This window comes from Strix uralensis, chromosome 5 (assembly GCF_047716275.1).
Source record: "Strix uralensis isolate ZFMK-TIS-50842 chromosome 5, bStrUra1, whole genome shotgun sequence".
NCBI classification, from domain to species: Eukaryota; Metazoa; Chordata; class Aves; order Strigiformes; family Strigidae; genus Strix; species Strix uralensis.
Genome location: NC_133976.1, coordinates 56959026 through 56983536, shown reverse-complemented (window position 1 = coordinate 56983536; position 24511 = coordinate 56959026). Strand labels below are relative to the sequence as shown.

Genomic DNA, 24511 nt, shown 5'->3' with positions numbered 1-24511 from the left:
CACTGCTCTAAGGGGAGGCTGGCAGCTTCCTGATGAAACTTGGTGTCACTTATGAAGAGAAATCCTGCCTTTTTGGGGATAATGCACACTCATTAAGAAAGATGCCTTATGCTGTTATAGTGACTTAGGAGGGACACGCAGTAAGTGTTGCATCATATACAAATATTGTCACTATCTGCATCTCAGAGAGCTGAAAAGTTAACAGGCAGAGGCAGACAGCATGTGTATCTGCAGGGCAGCCTGTGCAGCTCGTTGCTCCTCAAAGCCTCCTGAGAGCCCTTCAGAGGATCCCTTTGCTGTTGCGTTTGCAGTCGATGCATGTACCCCTGACAGTGCGCACTTGCTCCCTGCCCCCCCCCATGTGTATATTTGTTATAACACCTTGGGAAGGAAAAGGGTGCTGCCTTTGCAAAGTTAGATAACTGGCCCAGTTCTTTGCTGCCGGATTGGCTGGGAGAGGCCCTGTAAGACCACGCTGGCCAGCCGCCCGGCCCAGCCCTGCAAGGCTGCAAGCTATTTCCACAATTGGCCACTTCAGAGTGGGAGAGGGGGAGGTGAAGACAGCCGGGCAAACTGCATCTCTGCCAGGCTGCTTCCTTTCCTCCTTGTTTTTTCTCTGCCGGAGTAGTTTGGCAAGCCCGCTTTGGAAGCCTCTGAGCCCTTCTCGCAACGCCCAGGCGAGTGGGGTGTAGCACTGGCAGCCCGGCACCTGGCCCTCCCTTAGTTGTGCTACACAGTCCTGGGACAGGACATGTCAAGCTGCAACAGCCCCGGGGGCCCCGCTGCCCTGGACTTTCCAGAAGTCCTGAAGTCCCTGCTGGAGTACTCCTTACCCTGGACCAACAAGATGACAGGTAGGAAGGAGGGGAATGCATGCTGGGGTTTCTGTTTTGATTTCTCCTTCCCCTCCTGAAGTTGCAAGGCGAGAAGGAGGCAGAAGATCTTTGCTGTAAGCCCTTCAAGGGTGTGTTTCCCCCAAGTGTTCAAGTTAGACGGGGAGTTCTGGCACCAAGTGTGTTGTGCAGCTAACAGGAAAAACGGCAGCAATGGATTGATTACAAAATCAGTCAAGAGTGCTAAGCTCCTGATCCTTTTAATCTCTGTGCTCAGATACTTCTTGGAAACCCTCAAAGCTTTGTGCACAGAGAAGGCTTGGGCACAAATCTCCATGCTCACATAGGAGCAACCTCCAGGATTGCCATCCAGGTTGTCCCATGGTTAATAACTGCTGAGCCTCCAGACATTGCCTCTTCCCAGCTGCAGCCTGCCCAGGGAGCCCAGCCCGCCTGGGGCAGGCTGATTCCGTGCAAACTTTGTGTTTGATGCTGCAGTTGTTTATCAGTGGGAGGCTGGGGTAGGGGACAGAGCAAATGTTGTGTTTTCTTTGCAAGGGCCCTTCTGTACTCCTAGGCCTTCCCGCTCTCTGTGCAGCATCCTAGAAAACAAATGCAAAGGACTCAGGAGGTTATTTAGTCTGGGCTTTTGCTGTGCTGAATGCTTCGCTCTTGCTGGACTGATCACTTCTCTGTTGCTGGCCGTGCTCCAAGTGCCCATCACACAACTGGGGGACTCTCTGGTTTTGGATGGAATGCCACATGCCCTTGGCAAGCTGCTTTTTGGTTTTGTGTTTTAATGTTCGCTGTTGAGTGTTGGGGAGATGTGTGGGAACACCTCGTCTCAACAAGCTCGTGTCTAGGCACAAGTAAGTCGAACTCACAGAAGCGAACACGCACTGAGCTCGCTCTTCTGTAGGGAATTGCTACCAGGACACGCAGACGGGTCTGCAGTCTTGAGGGGCAGTGTGATCCAGGAGGTGGGAGCAGAAAAGCCAGATGCACAATGTGGAATGGGATCCTGCTCTTGCTCCAGGGTCAGCAGGAGAAAAGACTGCTGCTGCAGCAGTAAAGCATTTGTGGCAGGAAAGGCAGCGGCCTACACCGGCTGGAATACAGTGAGCCCTGTGGCACCCATGCAGCTCCCAGTGGGAAAGCGAAATAGGGCAAGGGGAGCTGCCACACCCCTTAAGGGGCTCATTTTGTCACATTGCTCTGCTGCTGCCACCTGTGAGCTGTCTCCCTCCTTTGCTGAGACTTTGCCCACTAATGGGTGTGTTTATGTATCACACAGTATGAAGCTGAGTGTGGGGACCAGGGCATGTTTTCTGAGCTGACTGATACCTGGTTAGAAAGCAGACCTGGCTGGGAGGAGGCAGTAACAGCCAAGGGAGGCTCACGTGGTGTAGAGCCTTGCTGTGGCTAAGCTGAAGTTTGGCTGCCTCTTTGGGATCTCTGGTCTCCACAGCCAAGTGGATTGAATTAATCCAAGGGAGGAGCGCTGGCAAGATTTATCTGTTCGGCAAGAGCTGGAGTCGGGCGTAGAAGGGAGATCAATGATTTGCAGAGGGAATAATTTAGTCTTAACTCAGTGTGGCTTATTTGGCAGCTGAGGGTGCTGTTTTGTGGTAGCTTTCTTCCTCAGCCCCAGGACCACCCTGCCTCTCAGCATCACCTCCCATAACCCTTAGAATTGTCCTTATTAAGCTGCCTCCCTTCCCGGGCCGGCATTCCCGTCATGGCCCTCCTCCCACAGAGCTCATTTCTCTTCTCCTGGCTCTCCATACCTACACACCACTCATCTGGATTTGCTGGATCTCAGACCTCTGTCTGAAATGTATTCTGCTATTCAAACCTCCCAGCGGGGTTTGCTGTATGTGTCCCCCCCGACCCTGTGCCTACCACTGGGCTGCTTCTTGCTTGCCTCCCTCCTGCATCAGAGCCGGGCTGCTCTGCATCATCTGGCCCTGACAAGACTCCCAGCAGTAACAGCCAAGGCCGCTGCATTCCTCTCTTCTCAGCTGCAGAGCAAAAGAGAAATTGTAAAACTCCAGGCAGATCCCAGCTTAACCAAGAAGGTACAGCTGATGGTGCAGTGCCTGCTTTCTGCTGGCAGGGGCTTGAGCCCCTAATCCCCAGAGGCAGCGAGGAAAAGCTCTCAGAGCAGCCTCCCTCGTAGCTGGCAGGGCAGAGCTGATGCCCGAACAGGGTGATGTGAGAGGGAAGCCACAGGAATGCTCCCCAGGAGCTCCCTCCCTCCCACCTTCGGGCCGAGCAGCTAACACTGTACAGGCTAAACCCTCTACAAGCAAAGTCACAACCCCGTGGTGGTGCAGAACAAACCTTAGCACAGTGGAATGTGGGTGAAAATGTGCTGGAGGAAGAACATAGTCGATCTGAAGGGAAAAGCCCTGGAGTAAAGGCTGCTGAGTGGTTTTAATAGCCTCCATTCATGTTACCCAGCCAAGCAGTTGCCATTGAGATCTGCAGGGGGGATGCGCACAGAGCCTGTTCCTTGAAGGAGCGCCGTACAGTACCGAGAAACAGTGTCATCCCCGGGGGCCTCCAGCATCAACAACAATGGAACAAAGCAACCATGAGAGCCATAACTGAACGGGAAGCCTGCAGCCTGCTCCGCTTTGGCTATGTCCCCTCACCCTGTTCCTAGAAGCTGCTCCTTCCCGACCTCACTGGGTTGTGTTCTCTATCTACCACCTACCACTAGCTGTTTCCCAGGCAGAAGCATCGCTGCGAGCCCGCTGCCCCTTGCCGAGCTGTGTGTGCCACCTCTGTCATGTGTGGTCTGACATCTGTGTTTCATTGCCCCGTGTGAAGTGGCATCTCCCTTTCATGCATGTACTTTTTCCTTCTGCCAGCTGAGCTTGGCAAGGCAGAGGGAGTCCATGGAGGGCAAGTGGCAGCTGTGGAGCACGCTGGGCAGCAGAGCATCACCTGTTTTGCCTGCTTCTTGCAGCTGGATTTATCAGCCTTGATAAACGATGCATTAACCTGCACTGTTCCAGCCTGTATGAACACGTGGCCCTTTCCAGGCTCAAGCGCGGGAGTTGTGTCAGGAGTCCTACCCCTGTCCCCTGTGAAGGAGGCAGCAGATTCAGCCTCCCAGCCTACACAAGAGAAGTAGCTGGCAGGTAGGGCAGATCCCTGTCTGCCTGGGGTTGGATGGAGACATCCCCTGGTCCTCGGTGCAGTAAGGCAAGGGGGGAAAGCACCTACTCCATGCGACTTCCAATCCATTCCTTTTCCTGGGACGTGTAGGGAGGATTTCAGACCTGATTTTGTGTCACAAAGACCACCAGGGTTTATTAGCAAGGGTCAGGTCAAATTGTGTCTTGTCACCGAAGTGAAATGTCTGAGGTTTGTGGAGAGACAGTTGGATCAAGCAGACACCTGAGTGTCTACCCGGGAGGGAGAGGTCCCTTGTCTGCTGGCACTTAGGAGGACATCTCTGCCCTGGCACCTGTGGCTCTGTTGGGTGCCGGCAGGGCCATCCCAGGGAGGTTGCCCACCCTTTCCTTGCCCGGCTCGCAGCGCTATGCGGTAGGTTTGCTGCGGCCGGCCCTTCTGCGGCAAGAGGCAGCGACTGCTGACGGGAGAACACTGTGGCTGTAGTGTCTGTCGCTTCTGCGAGCTTATTCATTCTGCAGGAGAAGCTCCTCAGTATCCGCCTGTGCTCTTGGGGATGAACTTGGCAACATTCGCTCCCTTTGTGTGTTCAGAAGCTTAAATCCCAGCACGGCATTCCTGTTGCTGCAACAGGGGGTGGTTGAGGAATCACAAGGATTGCTTGTGATCATGAGAACTTGCAAAGACTCCCCCTCTCCAGCAGCCCAGCCGTGCCAGCAGCCGCAGTGGAGTCCTTCTCCCTGCTGATGTTATATAGGGCATGCCGCTGCGGCTGCTGCTGGCAGGATGTAGGACAGAGGGAGATTAAATCCAGGTCATGTGGGAAAGGTGATCTCGGGATCCTAAACGAGGATATTTAAGGACCGGCTGGAGCGCTGGCGCCGGTTCGGGAGCGGCGGGCTCCCACCTTGCCCCCGACGGCCGCCGCGGTTACGCGACCCGCCAGCCCGGGCCCGCCGCCCCCCGGTCGAGCCCAGCCGGACCGGGACCGGGGCTGAGGCAGCAGGGAGCAGCCTGCGGCCGAGAAAGGGCCCGTAAGCGCCGCGCAGCCCGGGCCGCCTCCGCGGCCCCCTCAGCCGGTAGCGGCGGCCCGAGGGAGCGGCGGGGGAGGGCCGCCCACGCAGGCGCAGGCGGCGAGCGCGCGCCCCGCGGCAAGGCGCTGCTCCGCCCCCGCCGCCCCCGCGCCATCCCTCCGCCGCCTCCAGCGGCAGCTGCCGGTGACGCAGCGCCCGGGGGAGCGGGGGGCGGGGCACGGCATGCTAATGGCCCGCCGGAGCCTGCCCCTGCACGTGCCCCGGCGGGCGGGGGGCGCGTGCCCGCGCCGGAGGCTGAGGGGCGGGGAGGGCGGGGCCTGCCCGCGCGGGGCCGCCCCCCGAGCGGCGCGGGCCAATCCGCGAGGCGGAGAGGGCGGGGTGGGGCGCCACCGCCGGGGTGGGCGGGGCCCCGGCGCTCATGAATACTGAAGCACGCGCGCGGCGTCAGCCGGCTGCGCATGCGCCGTCCGCTTCTTCCCCCGCCGTCTGCTCCCTGCTCGTCGCTGCCGACGGGTCCCGGGGAGCTGTCGCAGCCTCGCGCCGGGCGCTGCGGCCGCTGGCGACCGTTGACAGCCCGCCCGCCCGCCAGCTCGCGGGGAGTATGCCCGGCCGCGCCGCGCACCAGGAGGCGGCGGCGGCGGCGGGAGGACCAGAGCCCACTGCAGCCGGGGGGAGCGCGGGGGCCGCCGCGCAGCAGGAGCAGCGGGGCCTGGCAGGGGCCTTCCCGCTGGTGCTGAAGAAGCTGATGGAGAACCCGCCGCGGGAAGCGCGCCTGGGTGAGCGCGGGAGCGCGCGCGGGGACGGCGGGAGCGTGCGGCACACTCCAGCTCACCCCCCCTCTCCTTCCCCCCCTCCTTACCCCCCCCCCCCCCCCCCCGCCGTCTTCCCGCCCCGTCCCTCGGAGGGCGGGACCCGCCGGGTCACGGTGGGACTGGCTGCGGCGTGCGCGGGGGGAGCGGCCGCACGCCCGGGCCTGGCGTCCTCCCCCGGTACGGCCCGCGCCCCTTCCCCCCCCCGCCCCGGGCGGCTGTGCCAAGCGCGGGATCCCAGCCCGCCGGGCTCGGCCTCACGGGGCGGCCGCCGGGCCCGCCGGCCTGCAGCCGGGCCGGCTCCCGCCTCAGAGGCGGAGGGCAGCGGTGGCCGCCCCGCGGGCTGGGTCTCCCCGGCGAGCCGGTGCGACTGGAAAATTCAGCTGCTGCCATCGTCCTTTCGGGTGCATTTAGATGCCCGCGCTGGGCGAAATAAAATGCTGCAGGTACGAGGGGTGGGTAGAAGTCAGGACGTGACATGCTGGTTTTATTCCCTTGGCTGTCTGAAGCCTCCCCTACCTTTAGACGCATAGTTGGGAGCGGCAATTAAAAGGTTTCGAGTCTTTCTTGACCTTAATTGCTGAAAAATTGTACGGTGACAGGCACAAACAGCAAATCTCTTCAGATTAGGTTTGGTGATAATCCATAAGGGTATGACTGCCTGCACATGCAATCCTGTATAGGCTAGAGCTGTCTTTCTCCCACTGATTATGCAGACAGCAGCTGTGTGAATAATAGTGCTGGTGCATATAGTCCATTGATGATGGCATACTTTTTCTTTTTTTCACCTGGCAGTATTTTTGCCTTTCTGAGTATCAGTTTGATTTTGAGGAAGGCTCAGGTTTATCTGCACCACTGTAATGCCCAGTGTACTGGTATATAATAAAATAAGCCCTCACATTTAGGAATTTTGAGGTTGAGAATCATTTTTGGAACATCAGACAAAATCCAGGGTATACCACAGTGCAAGCAAGGTTGGCGAGATTGTTCCCAGTGAGGGTTCTAGTTAAGATCCATTTACTTTGCATGTCTAACATTGCGCAATACTGTGTAAATGTATCCATCTTGTGATTCTGGCAAATTTTTTTCTCCTTTCTGTTTTTTAAAAAAAAAAGTCAACCTCTGACAAAGGTTTTAGTTATGTTGCTATGGTGCAGGATGCTGCAGTACATAAGAATCTTGAATCTACAACATTATGCTATTTCTTAAGATATTTCTGCACCCAATCCTTTTTAAAGACAATAGTGTAGCAGGAGCAATTTAGGTTCATGTGTGGAAACTATAATGGTAGCTGACTGAGATATGGCAGCTTTGTCTTAGGAGTGGTTTTCTTGTCCAGAATCATGTGATCTGGCCTATGGAGATATAAAACTTTAAAAATAATACGATTTTGAGGTAGTGCATTTTTCTAAATTTAGAAACATTTGATACTTTTCCTTTTACTTGATGACCCTATTCCAGTTTGGGAAGGTGTTCAGCTTGATTCTCTAAAGCTTGCTAGTGAGTCCGCTCTCTTGATTGCCCCTCTCCATTCATGCTGTGATGAAGTTCAGATTGTTCTAATTCTTAGAACTTTTACATAGATTTCCTTATTCCACCTTGTATTGTTTTACTTCACACTTTGTGGAACTTGTTGCTTTCTGTTTGTTTTGATCTCTGATACTTCTCTTGTTTGCATATTTGCAAGACAAAAGAAAGAACATCTTCTGTGTTAGGAGGTAGTTAACTCCTAATTTTACAAAAGACTTGTCAGTGAAATTGTGACTCAACCGACTTCAGCAGATCCTTGTTTATTTTCTGTTCCTTTACATTGTAGTGACACAACCAAAATGTTGACTAATTACTAATTTACTTAATACAGTGGTATGTTTTCAGCAAGCTTTCTGAAAAAAGATGCTATGCCTTTTGTCTGGAATGCCTGTTGACAAAAGTACAGTTTTCTGTCTTATTCAGTGAGAAACGGTATCAACTAGCTGCAGTGTCCATTTATAGTCTCCAAGCTACCTGTGGGTTTTCCAACTGCCGTAGGTAATTTGACTACCCAGTAAGCAAGCAGGCTTTCTAATCCTTCTGAGCAACAGAGGACATCCAGTTCCAACTGAATGCCTTCATCTTGAATGCCCTGCCATACACCAAGTATATCTGACCCGCCTTGCTGTAGGTTGTTGTCGTGTACATTGTAGGGATTAAATAAATGAAAATAATAATCTTTTTATAAAAAGTCCTGGGGGGTAAGGGAAGAGAATTAATATTCTGGAGCAGGAGTGTAGGTCTCTCCTATTAATAACGAGCTGCTGCATGCTCTCCAAAGGATGCCTTAATCACCAGTTGTGCTGTGGCAGGAGGAATGCCTCAACAAACATCACAGTAATGGGCATCGGGAATACAGAACCCTATAACCCGTCTCATTCCATTGTCACAAGTCGAACCGAAGATTTATGGAGCAATCAGTCTTACTGTGTGTAGTGTTTTCAGTATAATTTGACAATATTTTTTGATGAACGAAGGGAACTTTGTCAAAGAAGTATTTGTTCTGTTTGTGGCTGGGAGAGCACTTGACGGTTGTGGCCAAAATGTATTTTGGTCTGGGTTTGGTTGGTTTGTTGGGGTTTATTTGAGGAAAAACCAGGATGTGGAATAAGGCTCTCTCCAAGCTGCTGCTTTTGGCTAAAACAGCAGTATTTCCAACAGTTCAAGACCTGGAATGCTTTGCCTAAATTACTTAGCATAAACTAGTGACCTCTCTGTTAACAGCAGATGCACAGCCTAGTTAATAGGTCACAGTAGCAGAATGAGGGGGCTAAATCGGACAGGAGCTATCAGCTGCAGAAGTACAGTCCAGATTTATCAGGGTGACCTTGAATCACTGCAAATGGAGCCTCTTAGGATACTGCAGCTCTGCTGTCAGGTAATACCTGTTTACACTATAAATATCTTAAGAGAATTAATGTTTCAGGACCCTGTGCTGGGGCGGGCGGAAACTTCCCCCTCAAGATGCAAGAAGTTAATTAGTGTTTCATTAGATATTGTGCACCCAGCAGGATGTTGTGCAGCAGAAATAAAAATTAAATGAATTGGAAGAAAGCCAGTGGGAAAATGTCAATGCAAAAATGATCATAGAACAATTTTATCTTTTTATGTATCATGTTTGAAATACATGGGCACCCAATATGCATGTTAACTTCTGCTATTTTAATTTGTTTCAGATATTGCTGTTAGTGAGGGGAGGAGAGAGAGACAGCATAGCTGAGCAAAGCACTGGGGACCCGGTGCTTGCCAGTTGTCAACTTGTAGCAAAAGGACAAAACATTTCAGATGGCCTTCTCGTGTGAGGGAAGCCAGGGACGATAGCAAAAGGAGGTTGGACAGACCACAGTCTTCAGGTTACTGAAGTACAGCAGGATCTACAAGTATATCACATCTAATCGGCATTAAAAGATCTGAGAAGAACCACGTATGCCCATAGCATAGTCTTTTTGGCATCTACCTTCTGAAAAATATTTTTAAGCCTTATGTTTAGTCTACTAATCACTTAAGGTTTCTTTTCTTTGGAGGTGTTGTATTAGATGTTGCAAAACAAAAGCACTGCTGGCTTGCATTAAAACTGGCGTTACTTATAATGGAATACTGTTTTCAAGAGTAAAGAATGTTTTTTTTCTTTTTAGTCGACATTTTGACTCAACATTCACAAGTGTTTTTTATCGTGTTGATTATAAAATAAAGTGATTTACAAAGAATTTGTGATTGTCACTTGCATTTGTTTTGGTGATGTCTTTACTAGGATATCATCCACAACCCCCAGTGTAAATCTGGGCTCGGTTGTGCTGGGCACTGTGCAAACCTTGGGGAAATGCACAATCCCTGATTCACAAGTTGGATGTAAAATGGTGGTTCCAATTTGGTGGGTGTGCTTCAATAGTAAGTAAAATCATCCTTATATGTGAAGTAGAGTGGATGCTGTTTCTTTACTAGCTTCAAGTAGGAGCTGTTCAGAAACATTCCGGTTATTGGGATCATGACTGTTAACCTGCACATTTGCTTTGCCCAAGCAAAGGGTAGGAAGGTTCCAAAACTCCCTGCAAGAGGGAGTTTATAGGAGAGCTAGGAGTTGGGAGATGGCAGTTCAGAGGCAGTAGTGTAAAGTGGCAAGGGGGAAGGCCAAAAGCTGCAAGATGGTGTTAACAAAGCTGAGGTCCAGAATTCACTGCTCTGAATTTAGCATGTTCTTTAGGTACTTGCTCTTAGTCCCACGTTAGAGGCTGGTGAATATTTTCTCAGCTGTTTAGTTTAAAATTGGTATCTTCTTTTGTATAAAATGTTCACAGTATGGTAGATTAAAGTGATAATTTACTTTGTATGGCAGCACTGTTCTTTAAGCCATAAAAAGCTCTTTCAGTCTCAGTTCCACACCAGCTAAGGCAACAGCGGAAGGAATGCCAGTTCTATCAGAATAGGTTTTATATAAATAGGCTTTTCTGATTTAGAGCAGAGCTTCACCCCCACTCCCACCCCCAATAAAGGAAAATACTCGTTTAGCATATTGTAGGCAGTCTAGAAAACCCTAATACCAAAGATGTGTGCATTTTATTGGGCTAACCTGTGTGAATACTGGAGATCCAAACTGGTCCAGTGTATGTCCCTAGAGTCCTTGTTCCATTGAACTAAATATTTGCCAGGTTCCATGCTAAGACCCAGTTTGCAGTTGGTTAGGGTATGACGACTGGTGACCATTCCTTTTGACAGCAGTGCTAGCACTGCTTCTGCAATGCCTCCTTCAGTGCTGGTAGAACTGCATGGCTACATGGAGAACTGGATCAGGAAAATGACTTGGATTTTTTTTTTTCTTTTCTGCCAGCTTATTTTTATCTCTTAAATTATGTAATTATTCCATAACTTGAGTTTTCTGCTTGGATTCTGTCCCAGACAATTGTTAAGATTCAGTAGCTATGGGGAACATAGAAAAAGCCATTTTTCTGTAATATGTGCACTGTACCACAGTAAATGGAGAAAATTTAATCAGTCTTTTGTGGCTTGGGGGTGGGAATATGCCTTATTAGACATCTCCCCAAAGAGTGAAAATTGTATGTAGGTACTCTGAGCTATCTATAGTGAACAGCATTTGGAGCTATTGCTTTGTGTGGACATGCTGAGTCATTTCAGAAATAAATGCTTCTAAAATACTGAACAATAGACATCCAGGTCTCTGGTGTCCTATGGACCTTTTGACTAATTTTCAAATGTAATCTGAAACCCAATATTCCTTTCTTATTTGTATCTAGATTATTCTTCCGCACCTTCTTTCTCTGTACGCAGAATAAACTACTCTGCTTCCTCAGAGTTTTCTTAACAGCTTCCCATGTAATCCTACTTATGGACGCTCACTTTTGCTGTCTTCCAAGATGAGCCTGTGAAGACCATGCTATTTTGCAGTGACTAGTTAACAATAAGCTAGATGCAGTATTACATCACACGTTGGTAAGTTATGACAGCAAAGATGCTGGTCTTCAAGGCTACTCAAATGTCTGTGGTCCGGCCAGTCATGGGGAGCCAGAGCATTCCATGCTGAGTTACATATGAATGTGTGAATGTTGCCTTTCAACATCTGACTTTTCAGATCAAGATATGAGACAGAAATACAGCTTACTGAATTTCCTTTCAGGGGGTTTTGTTAGACTCTTAAACCTTGAGTCTCTCCTGTGTTGCAGTTTGTACAGTGACCTACTTGTATCTTTCAGATAAAGAGAAAGAGAAGATAAAGCTTGAGGAAGATGAGGCAGCAGCTGCCAGCACCATGGCAGTCTCGGCTTCCCTTATGCCACCCATTTGGGACAAAACTATTCCTTACGATGGCGAGTCTTTCCACCTGGAGTACATGGATCTGGATGAGTTCCTGCTGGAGAATGGAATTCCTTCCAGCCCTACTCACCTGGATTTGAACCGGAATCCACTCTTGCCTGTGGCTGAGCTGGAAGGAAAGGAGTCTGCCAGTGCTTCCACTGGTTCTCCTGCATCATCCTCTTCCACTGCAGTTTACCAGCAATCAGAAGCAGCCTCCAGCACAGGTAGAGGGAATAATATGGGGCTCTGAGGGACTTCTGTTGTTCTTGTATTAAAAGGTGCCCCTTTAGATCAAAGAGGAGACATGCTAACCTGTCAATGTTAGCTGTGGCTGGTTAAGTAGCACAAATATGCTCAGTGTAGAGTCTTAGTCCATGTGTCAATTCATGAAGGTGCTGCCTCTTCTCTTCTTCCCCCCCCTCCCTCCTGGAAGAATTGAGTGAGTGTCCCTTAGTGTGCAGTCTTTCTTTTGAAATTAGAAGAGCTGAAACACCAACATAAAGTATTTGCTTTCTTGGTATTGCTGATCTAGTGAAAAGCTGGACATGTTGAGAAAATAGTTTCTCAGGTTGTTTTACAACAAATTTGATAGTTTGTGACAAGTCATTTGTGCTACCTTGGTGGCTTGGTCTGCTTGGGTGAACTTATGCTAACTTAATGTACCTCAAATAACAATGCTTAATACAAAAACAATGAAGCAATCTTCATGCTAGCCTGTGAAATGTGAGAACAGACACTTGGAAAAGGTGTGTTAATGATGCAGTTTGATGTTCTGTGATGCTTTGAAGTGGGAATGGAGGAACAAAAAAACAAAACTGTACTTAAATGGTACTAGGAAACTTCAACTCTTCATTTGTAGTATGGAGATCTTCTCTCTTAAAGAACTTAGCAGCTCAGTTTGCGCTAGATTTGGAGTTTAAACATGATAGCCACTAAACTTTCACAGTACTATTTTATGAGCAGACTTTACAGAAAGCGTTTTCCTCGGGGCCTTTTCCGTGAATCTGTGAGAGAAAGGCAAAATGTGGAATTCCTTCAGTGAGACATAGGGTGTGGCTTTTTCTAGGTGGTACATGAAAAAACTTACTAATTTACTCACTACTTCAAATTGCATTGACATTTGCAATGCATGTGTGTATGAAGTTTGTAAACAGTAGGTAAATAGGACAAAGTTTGTATGAACACTGTCAGTGCCAGACAATCTGTTGGGACATTTGTTCCCATGTGGCAAAGAAGTAGAATACTGTTGCATTTGTAACCAACCCACCTTTATTTAGTCCTTTCTTTGGAAATACAGTTGTCTGACCTTCTGACAGACCCAGAGACCGGGGTCTTTGGGCAGGATTGTTTCCGTAAGGCTTTCTATGGCACAAAGCTCAGGCTGATACAAGTTTCTCACTTCTTATGGCTGTGGAAGGCGCTTCGTAAGTGCGCAAGCATGTAGTTTTTGCTGAGGAGGTATTAACTCTTGTCCTGCATCTATCTACTCATGTCTGTTAGTCTGGCATATGTTCCTAGAGTTTGTATTACAAACTGGACTGTGTAGCTTCTCTCTGTACCTGCAGCTGTACAGCACCAAGCACACCTTAGGGAAATAGCAAATAATACTAGTAAATACTGCCCACAGTAGGGCAATAGAGATACCCAAGTTGGCTTCTTAGTTAATTCTCTTCATCCTGCTGAATGTATTGTAACTTCTCCTGTTGTTGCCAGAGTCCCCACCACAAAATGAGAGAAATACTCCTAGTCCCATTGATCCTGACTGCGTAGAAGTTGAGGTGAATTTTAACCCTGACCCTGCTGATTTAGTGCTGTCCAGTGTGCCTGGTGGTGAGCTCTTCAATCCTCGCAAGCACAAGTTTACTGAAGAGGACCTGAAACCACAACCAATGATTAAAAAAGCCAAGAAGGTTTTTGTCCCAGATGAGCAAAAGGTAACAGATCTATTGCTACAAACTTCTCTAGGCCTTGATCAAAGTTTCTGACTCTTTGCCCAAACATTTTGACACATAAAGCTAATGCGCTATACCTACATGACTGAGCAGAAGCGCTGCCAAGAATAGAATTGGCAAGTCAACTGCTGTTCTTGCTGTTTTGCTGGTTTGGTATCATGAGATAATTACTGGGCAGGAGCAACTTATCATGCTATACAGAGAAATTAGTAGTAGAACTATCAAATCACATCGTCATCAACTGCACTTTTGAAGGCCATTGTATATATTTGCCCAGCACTATGTCTGATCCAGCTTTAAGCAGCCCAGACAACAGAACAGCTTGCTTCCTGGGGAAGTTCATTCCCAAATTGAAACTAAGTACAGGGAGCATTTCAGTTGGACAGCTTCTTAGTAGCCAAGTCTCTTAAACTCCCTAGTTCTAGCAGTGCACTTGGTTTATCGTGAAACAAGACTCGTGTAAGGATGAAATCTCACAGTACTGTCTTGCCAGCATTTTGGTATCGGAGTCCTGCAAACCAATGAAGAGATTCTTCAATATCACAGTCAGTGTGAATGTCATTATACAATAAAGAGGTGTCTATTTGATGTAGTTGTCAGGTTGGCATTTTTTTTTTCTTTCTTGCTACAGGATGAAAAATACTGGACAAGGCGAAAGAAGAACAATGTGGCAGCAAAGCGTTCCCGTGATGCTCGGCGATTAAAGGAGAATCAGATCACAATTCGGGCAGCCTTTCTTGAGAAAGAAAATACAGCCCTGAGGACGGAGGTTGCAGAGCTGCGCAAGGAAGTGGGACGATGCAAGAACATTGTTTCTAAATACGAGACCAGATACGGACCCTTGTAAGCACACCCCTTTTCCTTCTTAGGGCTCCTTGTTTTAGCCTCTTAGACTCCTCTGCCTTCTGTAGAGACTCCCAGAAATAAAGTTTGTGGAGGCTTTGCCATTTTGCATTTACACAAAAAAAACCCCCGAACCCCGTTTCTGTTGGCACAACTTGTTCAGGCCCTTTCCTGATCATTGTGTTGCTCAAAATATTAGTGTCCAGATTTACAACTTTGTTTGTAACACTGATAGAGCATTTTCTGATGTCATACGATAGAACAGATTCACCTGTCTGGAGGAGTAGATGTGGATCCTTCCTGACTGGACAGGGCTTTTGCTATCTGTTCTAATCTCCATTTTAAGTGGAGAAAGAGCCTAGGAGACTCTCCTTGGGTTTTTTTGTTTGTTTGTTTTTTTAAACTCCTGCTCTTTCCTCCCTCTCCACCCTGCCCACCCCTCCCAGTCAAATTGTAAAACATAATTTTAAGATATAAGTAGATGTTGCTGGGCAGCATCATGAAGTTGTTTCCTCTCCCATTCAGAGGCACTAGAAAGTACCTGTTGTATAGAACTCTATTCCTGTTGAAGAGGAATAGGGGAACCTTTAGGACAGGAAGATAGGAAAATATTCAGTCTCTGGTAAAAACAGAGTTATCTGGAGGTTGATGCGCAAGTGTTATACAGACCAGAGTCAGTGCAGTGTCGATTACAATACTGCTCAAACATCTTGGTAGGTTCTACCCCTGGATAACTTCCAGAAACCATGGAAAGAACAGTAGGGGATCTCTCACTTTACAGATATGGATAAAATAATTTCCTGTGGGTTTTAGGCTGTATTTCTACCACCACCACTCCTTTTTTTCCTTAGAGGGACTTCCCTCTTGAACTGTTGGTAAAACAGCATGTTACACTTAACTGAGAAGTAAGGGAGATTTAGAAAAGGAGGTCTGGCTCATAAGGCTGAACCTTGAGTCCCGTCTGTTAAGGAATTGCCAGTACCTTATGCTTTGGAAGAAGGTGGGGTTTTTTTTTAGGAAGCAAACAAGCCACTGTTACTTTACTGCACCTTACCTGTTGTACAAGAGCTTGAGAAAGAGTTTTGGTCCTTTGTCTCATGAACACTCTATGGAACAAGCTACACCCACTCTAAACACGAACAGTTTACCTCACTGTCTCCTGTGTAGCAGCATATCTGGTCTCTCCATGCCTGCTGGTTCTCTCTCCAGCATGTTTCCTGTTACAAAATTAGCACACAAGACTTGCCCTCTTGGAAGTAATCCATTCTCAGCACCAAGCGCTGCTTCAACAGTATGCTGTGTTAAAATAAAAAATATGTTGTGTGTGATGTTGGGACCTTCTACATGACCTACAACTGCAAGAACCAGAAGCTTTCACAGAAGTATATGTCTAGAAGTCCTCTTAACAAGAGAAGCTATCTTAAGATAGTGGCTGTGTCAGAACTCTTAGGCTACACTTCCTGGGCTAATATTTATGTTAGGGAGTAAATGTGGGATAGAAGATGTTTAGGCTAGTTTCCAGTTCCCCTATTGAAATCTGAAAAGTATATTAAAAAGCCATTGAGGTTTCTTTTCTATACTAAAGGCTTCTTGCCTAGCTTGTCTTTTAAACATAATGTGGAAATTGAGTTTAGACCAATTGTGTGTTGACTTCTTAAGGAAGTAGAGAAGCAGTCTAATTCAGAACGCTTAAAGTAAATGTATGCTTTGAGCTATCTCCCCCTCTGTTATGCATTTAATTTGACTAGAATGGCTCTTGATGCAGTGTTGGTCTAATTTCTTTCAAACATACTGAAAATTGTCAACCTTTCAGCAGGGGTTTTTCTTTCACAGGGTGGTGTGTGGTGGTGATGGTGGGAAGTATGTTATAAATAAATTGTCACACTTAACGCTTTGCTTTGTTTAAAGTGACTTATCTGATTCCGAGTGATGCAACTTTAAAGACTTTTAAAAACAAAGAAACTAAAAAGCACACATGAATCGCCAGTCTTCAGAGTGAGCAGTGAAATCTATGAGGTGTCCCAACACAAACAACTGACGATGACCCTGCCTGCCTGCTTGCCTGCAAGTACCCCATCTGAACTACCCAGGGCTGGGCATGATGAAAAGTGCAAAGTCTCCTTAATTATGTATATGGCTTTCTTATCTGTCTTTCTCACTGTAACTATGAACTACAGTAAGCTTACTTATTGGGGTTTTGTCAAGACACTCAAAGTTCATGTCTCAAAGTCTGTTGACAGCCTGTGTGAACAGTGACTCTTTGTTTTGGCACTTGAGCAGAAGAAAATAGGGAGTTTTAAATGAAAGTGTATATATTAAGAACTGCTATATTTTAAGACTCTTTTCCCTGCAGTAGAATGAATTTTATCTAATACTGCAGCTCACTTCTGGTACAGTGTGGCATCTTGTGGAGTACTATGAGTGCAGAATTAAACACCAGGAAAACAGCAGTCTGTGATGTGTGAGATTTCCAGTGCAGAAAAGTACAGCAGATTTATTGAAACAATCCAGAAAGCACCACAGTGTGCCATACAAAGAGTAGTAATAAACCTCTATCAAATGACCCATGTAATAGTAAAACACTTCGGTTGCTTTCCTGCTCCACAGCTACACTGCTATAACCTGCTTTTTCCTTTGTTTCTTTTACAAGGCTCACTTTCTTTTATGGTGTCTTGCTGAAACAAGATCTATTCTTCTGTTAATGATTTAGCAATCATGGAAAAGGTGCTAGTCTGAGCTGCTGATCCCCATGGCTTTTGGCAGTCTGAAACTATCAAATGAGTATTCACTCCAGCAAAACAATGGCTATGAGCTGCCATATTACAATTTTCTGCCTCTTGACTACATGAGAACTGCGGTGGTGAAAGAGTATTTAGTTTTATAAAACAGATTAATGGAAACAGCCAATGATTTCCCACAGTTTAAACGGGAGTTTAAGTACCAAGACCCTTGTGCTGGTGTGGGAGAGTAGATGAAAGCTTGGACAGATTGCAGGGATGTTTATTGTGTGTAGAAGATGGAGGAATTGGATGGAAGTTCCTTTTGTAAGAGTTTCATCAGCATAACAAGAATCTACTCTTATGTTAAGGAAGCTTAAGAGCTAAATTGGTGTGAGAAGAAGAGTGCTTAATTTCTGGGAAGGTAGTACAGGGACCGTGCTTGTAGCCAAAGTGGAGCTTGTAAGAGAGGAGTTTATTCATGCCTGGAGATTGATAAACAGCATACATCTCAAGAAAAATAATCTTGAAAGCTTTGAGAAGCACAAGTGCTGAAATTGAGGCACAACTAGTTACCAGCAAAGCTCAACACTATTATGTTGAACAAGTATTTTGACTTTGCGTTTACCCAAGGGATTCCACCCCTGATTTCAGAGCAGAAGGGCAAAGAGAAAAAGGTGTAAAGAAGCAGTTAATGTTGTAAACTTAATTTTAAAAAATAATAAAAAAATCTCAAACCCCAGAATTCATAACCAGTTTTTTGAAGGCATAACCTTTGTAAAGAGCATATACATTAGATGCAGTTATTGACCTATTATTTTTAATGGACCATGTTCTGAAGTCAAGAAAGTGCTTTTGTAACCAGCAAAAAAGTTATATATATATATATATGAGTATATTATTATAATTTGGGATTCCAAAGCTCTCAGATAATCTTGAGGTATTCTCTTCCAACAAATTAATAGTGTAGCTCCACGTTGCTGAAATGTCAGCATATATCTCTATCTGTATCAAGTATTGCTGATTTGGACTGATATTTTTGGTATGTACTGGTTTTTGTTGTTGTTTTATTTTGGTGATAAAGGCCAAACCTTGGATTTTAAAAAAAAAAACAAAAAACCCCAAAACAAACAGCCCTGACAGCATGTAAATGTAGCAACTTCATTCTTCACTGTGAGGGTGGTGAGGCACTGGAACAGGTTGCCCAGAGAAGCTGTGGATGCCCCCTCCCTGGAAGTGTTCAATGCCAGGTTGGACAGGGCTTTGAGCAACCTGGTCTAGTGGAAGGTGTCCCTGCCCATGGCAGGGGAAGTGGAACTAGATGATTTTTAAGGTCCCTTCCAACCCAAACTATTCTATGATTCTGTGAATTCTTTTTGCAGTTGTTATTTCTAAATTTTGTTAGCTTTGAATGGCAGTTCTTGGAAGTCATGCTTCCTGTTTAAATCACAAAGCTAAAGGGTATTGTAACTGGGCAAGGAGTTGCTAATCCTTCATTTGGGTCTTGCTGTCTTACTGCTTTAGGAATATCTTTTAAATACTTACATATTGTATACAGGATTTGGTTTTTCATTATGTTGTATTTTAACAGCAAAATGCTCGGTGAGATTAGTGTGTGCAATTCTATTAGATTTTTCTGTTGTATTAAAAGCTTACACAATGGAAACTAACAGTGAATGTTCATTAGCTCTTTCTTTCAGAGAAGACTGTTAGCAAACTCTTGTGCTTCCTTGTAGGACAGTGCAAATTTGCACATTCTGTGATTCATGTGTCTACGGGTTGCAAAACTGGAAAATCGCACTTTAGGGTGAGTGCGGCTTAACTTTTGTAGCTGGAGAATTTTTTTGTTAAGAAGCAACATCTTTAAAGATAGATGAGAAGGTAGTAACTATTTAAAGGAGTGTAGGTATTGCCAGACAAAAATTTATGTGCAATGCTGAATTCCTTTCTCAGTTTTGGCAGTCTCAGGAAGTTAAGCTTACTGCTTCAGAGCATTCTGTTCCTCTCAGAACTATTACCTATATAATCTTGTTTCTTTGACTAGGATGACAATCCTATCCATAAGTGATAACGTGGGTACATTTTCATAGTGGTCATAAGAAGACCAATATTCTTTTAGCTCAACTTGAACGTTAAAAGTTGCTGAATAGACACTGTTAGAGTCTGAAGTTCTCTAGCCTTGAAACACGCTCTGTAGAGGCCATAAGTGTGCCTGATGCCAATGTACCCCATTCCAGCCATAAAGGGACCATCTCCAAGGGGAGAGAATAAAGGGAGTGCACCTTTCAGCATCACTGCAGGGATTGCCAGTAAAGGGAGCAGTTTTTGACACAGCTGTACGTTCATTAGGAAGTGGATTGACACTAAACAGCCATTTCACAGTACTAACTTTGAAAATATATAAACTGTTGATGAGATTTGTGGGCAATGAGTGTTGTCTTATTCTACAGAATAACGATGCACAACATTTAATGCATTATTGCTTTCATACATGGTCTTCTAATCTACATGTAGTTATATCTCCTTATAATAATGTGTTTTGTATTTAAAAATTCCCTAGAAGCTTAATCTTTCACCTGTTGTCAAGATCTGCTCCCACTGAAGCTAGTAACAAAGATCTCTAACTCTCACAGGAAAAAAGTCTTTACTCTCACATGGGTATCAAAGTTTTAGCAAGCACTGGAGTCCTGGGTGTCTTTGCTTTACTCTGGAGCATTCAGTGCTGGGATCCAGGTGGATGTATTGCAGATTGCAGGTGTAATGTTGGTAAACTGGTTCTATCACTTGTTCATTTACACAGTTAGTGGCAGTTTTGATATTCAGATAGTCTGAATTTTGCCCTGCATGGACAGGTGAAAAAGTTGTGTACTATAAACTTGCACTGGGAGAAGAAATATTTTTTAAAAGAAAAAAAGTATGTGGCTTTTTGCAGTTCTTCTAGTAATGTTTTATGTCTTTTCTGACAATTCTCCGTTTCCCTGCTGTGCTGTTTGAAAGCCCAAGGTGTTCTAGCTGTAGAAATCACTGTCAGTGTTATCTGCAGGACTGCTACTGATTGTACCGAATTCATTTCAAGTTGGGAGGTGCAGTGGAAGGCCAGCAGCTTTGGGAATACTGTAATAAAACCACTTGTGTGGAAAAATATTTTTGTGTAGACCGCAGAAATAATGGACTTGCATGGAAGAGAGCATTGCTGCTTCAGCCTTGTAAGCCTCTTCAGCATAACAAGGCTTTGTTCCTTGTGATCAGATGCCTTCATTTTTAGTGAGAATGGAGGTATCTTGGACCTTTGTAAAATCCAGATAGGCTTTTGTTCACCTGTATGGTTTTTAGCTGCTAAGCACAAGATGAGAAATGCAAATTTGTCTTAATGCATAAATCTCACATTTTTGGCAACCTACATCTAAATACGTAAACAGCAAAATCACTTGTTAATGCTAGTGTTTTGCAGCATTACAAGACTCTGGCTAGCTTTCTAGATTTTCAGATAATTACTCTGATCTGTATATCTGCCACTGTAACATGCTGAAGATAGATAAACTCACGATGAAAGACTGGGAAAGAGGTAGAAAGAATAAACTTAACTAAACTTCTGTGGAGATGATAACATAACACTAATTACAATTATTTAATTCATGGTAATGCAAATTTATCATATAGAGTGTAATTTGTTAGTTTGATAGTGTGCTATCCCCTAGTGAGTCACTTTTGGAATGCAAACTTCTTGAAGTTCAAGCAGCTACAGGAGAAAGGGAATTCTTTGAGGATATACATACAGTATAGATAAACGTACTTGGCAAGAAGAGTAAAGAATGGAAACAGGAAGAGTAATGCAAGAGTCTGACCTCAGCCAGATTGCTGAAACTGAAGCCTCACTGTTTATAATTTTAGGACAATTTGGTTCCCCTCAGTTTAGCATCATACAAAAGATATGTACTCATTTAGATTTTTGGGAATTTCCTTTTCTTGATCTCATTTCCACAGTCTGGAAAAAAGTGAAAGGAATATACAGACAGGGAAGAGAGTTACTGCAGAAAGGCATGAAAAATAGCTATTGCTTTAACTAAGTGCACTGTTGCACTAGGACTTGACCTGCCGTTGTGAACTGATAGTGCTGTGTTGTGAAGAAATTACTATCTGAGGCCCCAATATTTTAAGGCCTCAATTCTGCTGTCACTTCTGCATGGAATGAGCCTTGTATCTGTAGAGAAACATGTGGACTTCACAGGATCTGTTCTTGAATATGAAGCTCTGCCCAGGCAGTCAGATGCAGAATTGTGTCCTTGACACACGATCAGTTGTAGTTATAAGCCTGTTGATATTAAGTGTAAATTGGGTGCCTGTTACATAGCTAAAACCCTTCTTACTTCATTTTCCCAATTAAGGCATGAGCAGAAGCCCTTTGCTGTACAACATCTGTAAAAAAAAAAAAAAAAAAAACAAAAAAACCCAAAAAAAAACCACCCCGTACTTCACATATGTCTAGTAAATTAAGGCATGTGATTTTGGTCTGTGGGTCTCAACAAACTTTGCTCGTGTACCTGCCTGAATGTTTTCTTAGATCTGCAGCTATGTCTTAGTGAGAAGGTATGGTGAGAAGGATTTGTTTTCCTGAGGGGGCACAATAGCAGCTTTCATCTGTCATGCTGCAGATGGCTGCTTGCTACTGGCCAGGATCATGGATGGATGCATCCTCTGCACTTTTATGTGAAGTTGTCTGAAATATGGTGATTAACATGATTATTGGAATACTGTATTTTGTATAACTTAGAACATGTAAATACACTTTTAAAACTAATCTGTTCTATGAAGTAATAAATAAGTGCTTCCATTGTAATAACTGAATATTGTTAATGCTTCATGTAGCTTGATTTGGGATTATTTTTTTTCCTAGAGAACTACAGAAATCAAAACAAAGATTGATGTTGTGGAATTCTAGTCTAGTTGTGATGCTTTCTATCAACAAAAAATGTTTTAAAATTAATAATGAGCTACTTAAGCAGAGAAACTGAGAATTTGAGGGAATTGATTCTCTTCCAGTCTTTCTTTAACAGTAGTCACTGATTACATTCATAATTGTACTCTTCCCATCCCATTAGCTGGACAGTTGATTTGTTGTTTGTGAGTAGCATTTGGAAAGTGGCGATATTAAATTATTCGTAAAGTTTAGTGATTGAGGAAAACTAAAGTGTTTTTTTGGGGTTTTTTAAACTATTCACTCTTGGCTCAAATAGATCTGTCTCCACCCTTCAGCCAGACTGCAGCAAGTTGCAATGAAACAGTGAGTGACTGTTACTGATGCTCGTTTGTAATCTAGATAGTCTACATGTTTATTAGTTCTATTATGTACATAGACGACACAGGTATCCTGTTGTGGTGTGGAGAGAGAAAGTGGTTAATGACTTGAGGTTTTGCTGAGTACATGTTCACTGGATGCTGCACAGCTGGAACTTTCATCAGCTTTCATGACCTTTTCTATCTCGTGTTAAAAGAAAAAAACCAAAACAGTCGAGTGAGAATCATGAGCAGTCTGCTAGGAAATATGAACACTTGGGTTTTGAGGAGGAGGTGAGATTGATCCATCAGCCTTCATCCAAAGAGATTAGCCTGTGATGACACTTTCTTCAGCCATAATGTAACTTCTTTGTCTTTAATGCTGTACTGGAGCAGTGTTCTCTCTGGTAACAGCTGCATCTGCAGTGTTCCATAAATGACAAAGCCACAACATCTTCTGTAGTGGGCAGAGATGGTGGCATCTCTTTTTTTTTTTTTTTGTCTTCTTTTTTTCCTCCCTTCTAAGTGTCTCTAAGCTGTAAAATAGCTATGAAACAGCCAAGCATATGTGCAAGTTATTCAGAAAACTCTGTTCCTGTAAAGCTTGTTCAGAGATACAGTTTTTAACTAAATAGTTTGAGGGAACTCCTATCTGCTATATTTGGCCTGAAATTCTGTTGCCTCTTGGATAAAAGTATTTTTTTGGCTTCAGATGTGACACCGATCTGTCCCATTCATTCAGTGGGATGGATGGATGATAAATCTGCACAGTATTTATATAAGATATAAATCCGATCTTAGTTGTTACTGCATGTTAAGTTGTTTAATCTCTTGGATGTCTACTCCTTGAGGTTGTCTATATATTTCCTGTAAATGTAACTGCTTTTTGAAGCAGTCCATCAAGTGCATTTGAGATCATCCTGACTGAAAGATTCTATAGAAGTGAAAGAGATTATAAAGATTGTAAAGCGGCTGGGTAAAACTGTATTGCCATAAATGGTTTTAATTTATATATGAATCTTTTGTCCCAAACTGCTTATTTTGTACATAAACCTACACACTCCTGGCAGCTGATGGGTGAAAATAAAGGTGCTTAAACAGCAATCTAATGAGGAAAGGGCATTTCACTGTTGCAGAGTTGGTATTATTTTATATTTCCATTTATTACACTTTTTTAAATGTATAAACCACAGATTTGAATTCTCAAAGTCTTCAGCTTGGATTTTGTGAGTAGTTTAAATCTTCTCACCTCTCTGCTCGTAACTGGTTTTTAAGGAAAAAAAAAGCTTTTGTTTAAAATGTAAAATTTTGACTGTATTAAATTCTGTTAGTACCCTTCCTTTTTAAGAAATAAAATGTATATTCCACTATGCTGAGATTCAGTATTTTTGTTCTCTAGATAGCGTATTGTGTGCTGTACACCTCAACTGCCAGTATTACACCTGCGATTTTCATTGAAGTTGGTAGACACTAAAGCAACTGATCACCTTTAAGTTCTTGCTGTGCATTTCCCATGTGTTAACTGTTAGGTGTGCTGGTAACAGTTATGCAATTCCCCACTTTTATTTTCTGGATTAATTGATTTCAAAAACTTCGCTAGATTTTGCATTTCTCCTGTAATGACTATAGGTTGAGCTCTTTCAGGTAGGGGGACAAGTCCTGAGAACTAGTAGTCAGCCACAGACACTCGGACCTTGCTTTGTCTGTTACTTTGGGGTCGACAACCACAAAATAATCAGAATTTAGTTTTCTTTTTTTCATGGGAAGAAGCAGAGTCTAGAGTAAGTAAGTTTTGACCACGAGGATAGCTTTCTTCATTCCTTTCCATTTTTTGACCTAAACCTTGATTGTTTGATTTGGGATTTTTTTTCTTTTTTTTTTTTTTTTCTTTTTTTTTTTTTTTTTTGTCAAGGGCTGGTAGGTGAAGATCAACCTGGTAAGAAAAGTATGTCTTCTGTACATTCACTGCTTCTGACTGGAAAGGACCGCTTTCAGAAAAGGATGTGTTCACTTTCCTTGGCCTCTTGCGGTCCCTGATATATTTACCTGAGACACATGCTCTCAAGG

General features: G+C 44.6%; 1 protein-coding gene across 2 annotated transcripts; it reads left to right on the top strand.

Annotated features, from left to right (window-relative positions):
• The first annotated feature begins 550 nt into the window (after nucleotides 1–550).
• On the top strand, nucleotides 551–23814 carry TEF (TEF transcription factor, PAR bZIP family member). Of its 2 annotated transcripts, none has more exons than XM_074871042.1 (5): nucleotides 551–854; nucleotides 11556–11882; nucleotides 13372–13592; nucleotides 14242–14453; nucleotides 16362–23814. In XM_074871042.1, exons 1-5 carry the CDS (start codon nucleotides 752–754, stop codon nucleotides 16381–16383), a joined length of 885 nt encoding a protein of 294 aa, XP_074727143.1. In that variant the 5' UTR covers nucleotides 551–751; the 3' UTR covers nucleotides 16384–23814. The 2 variants fall into 2 exon arrangements, with proteins under 2 accessions (XP_074727143.1, XP_074727142.1); XM_074871041.1 differs by lacking the exon at nucleotides 551–854 and adding an exon at nucleotides 5482–5787.
• Nucleotides 23815–24511: the final 697 nt, after the last annotated feature.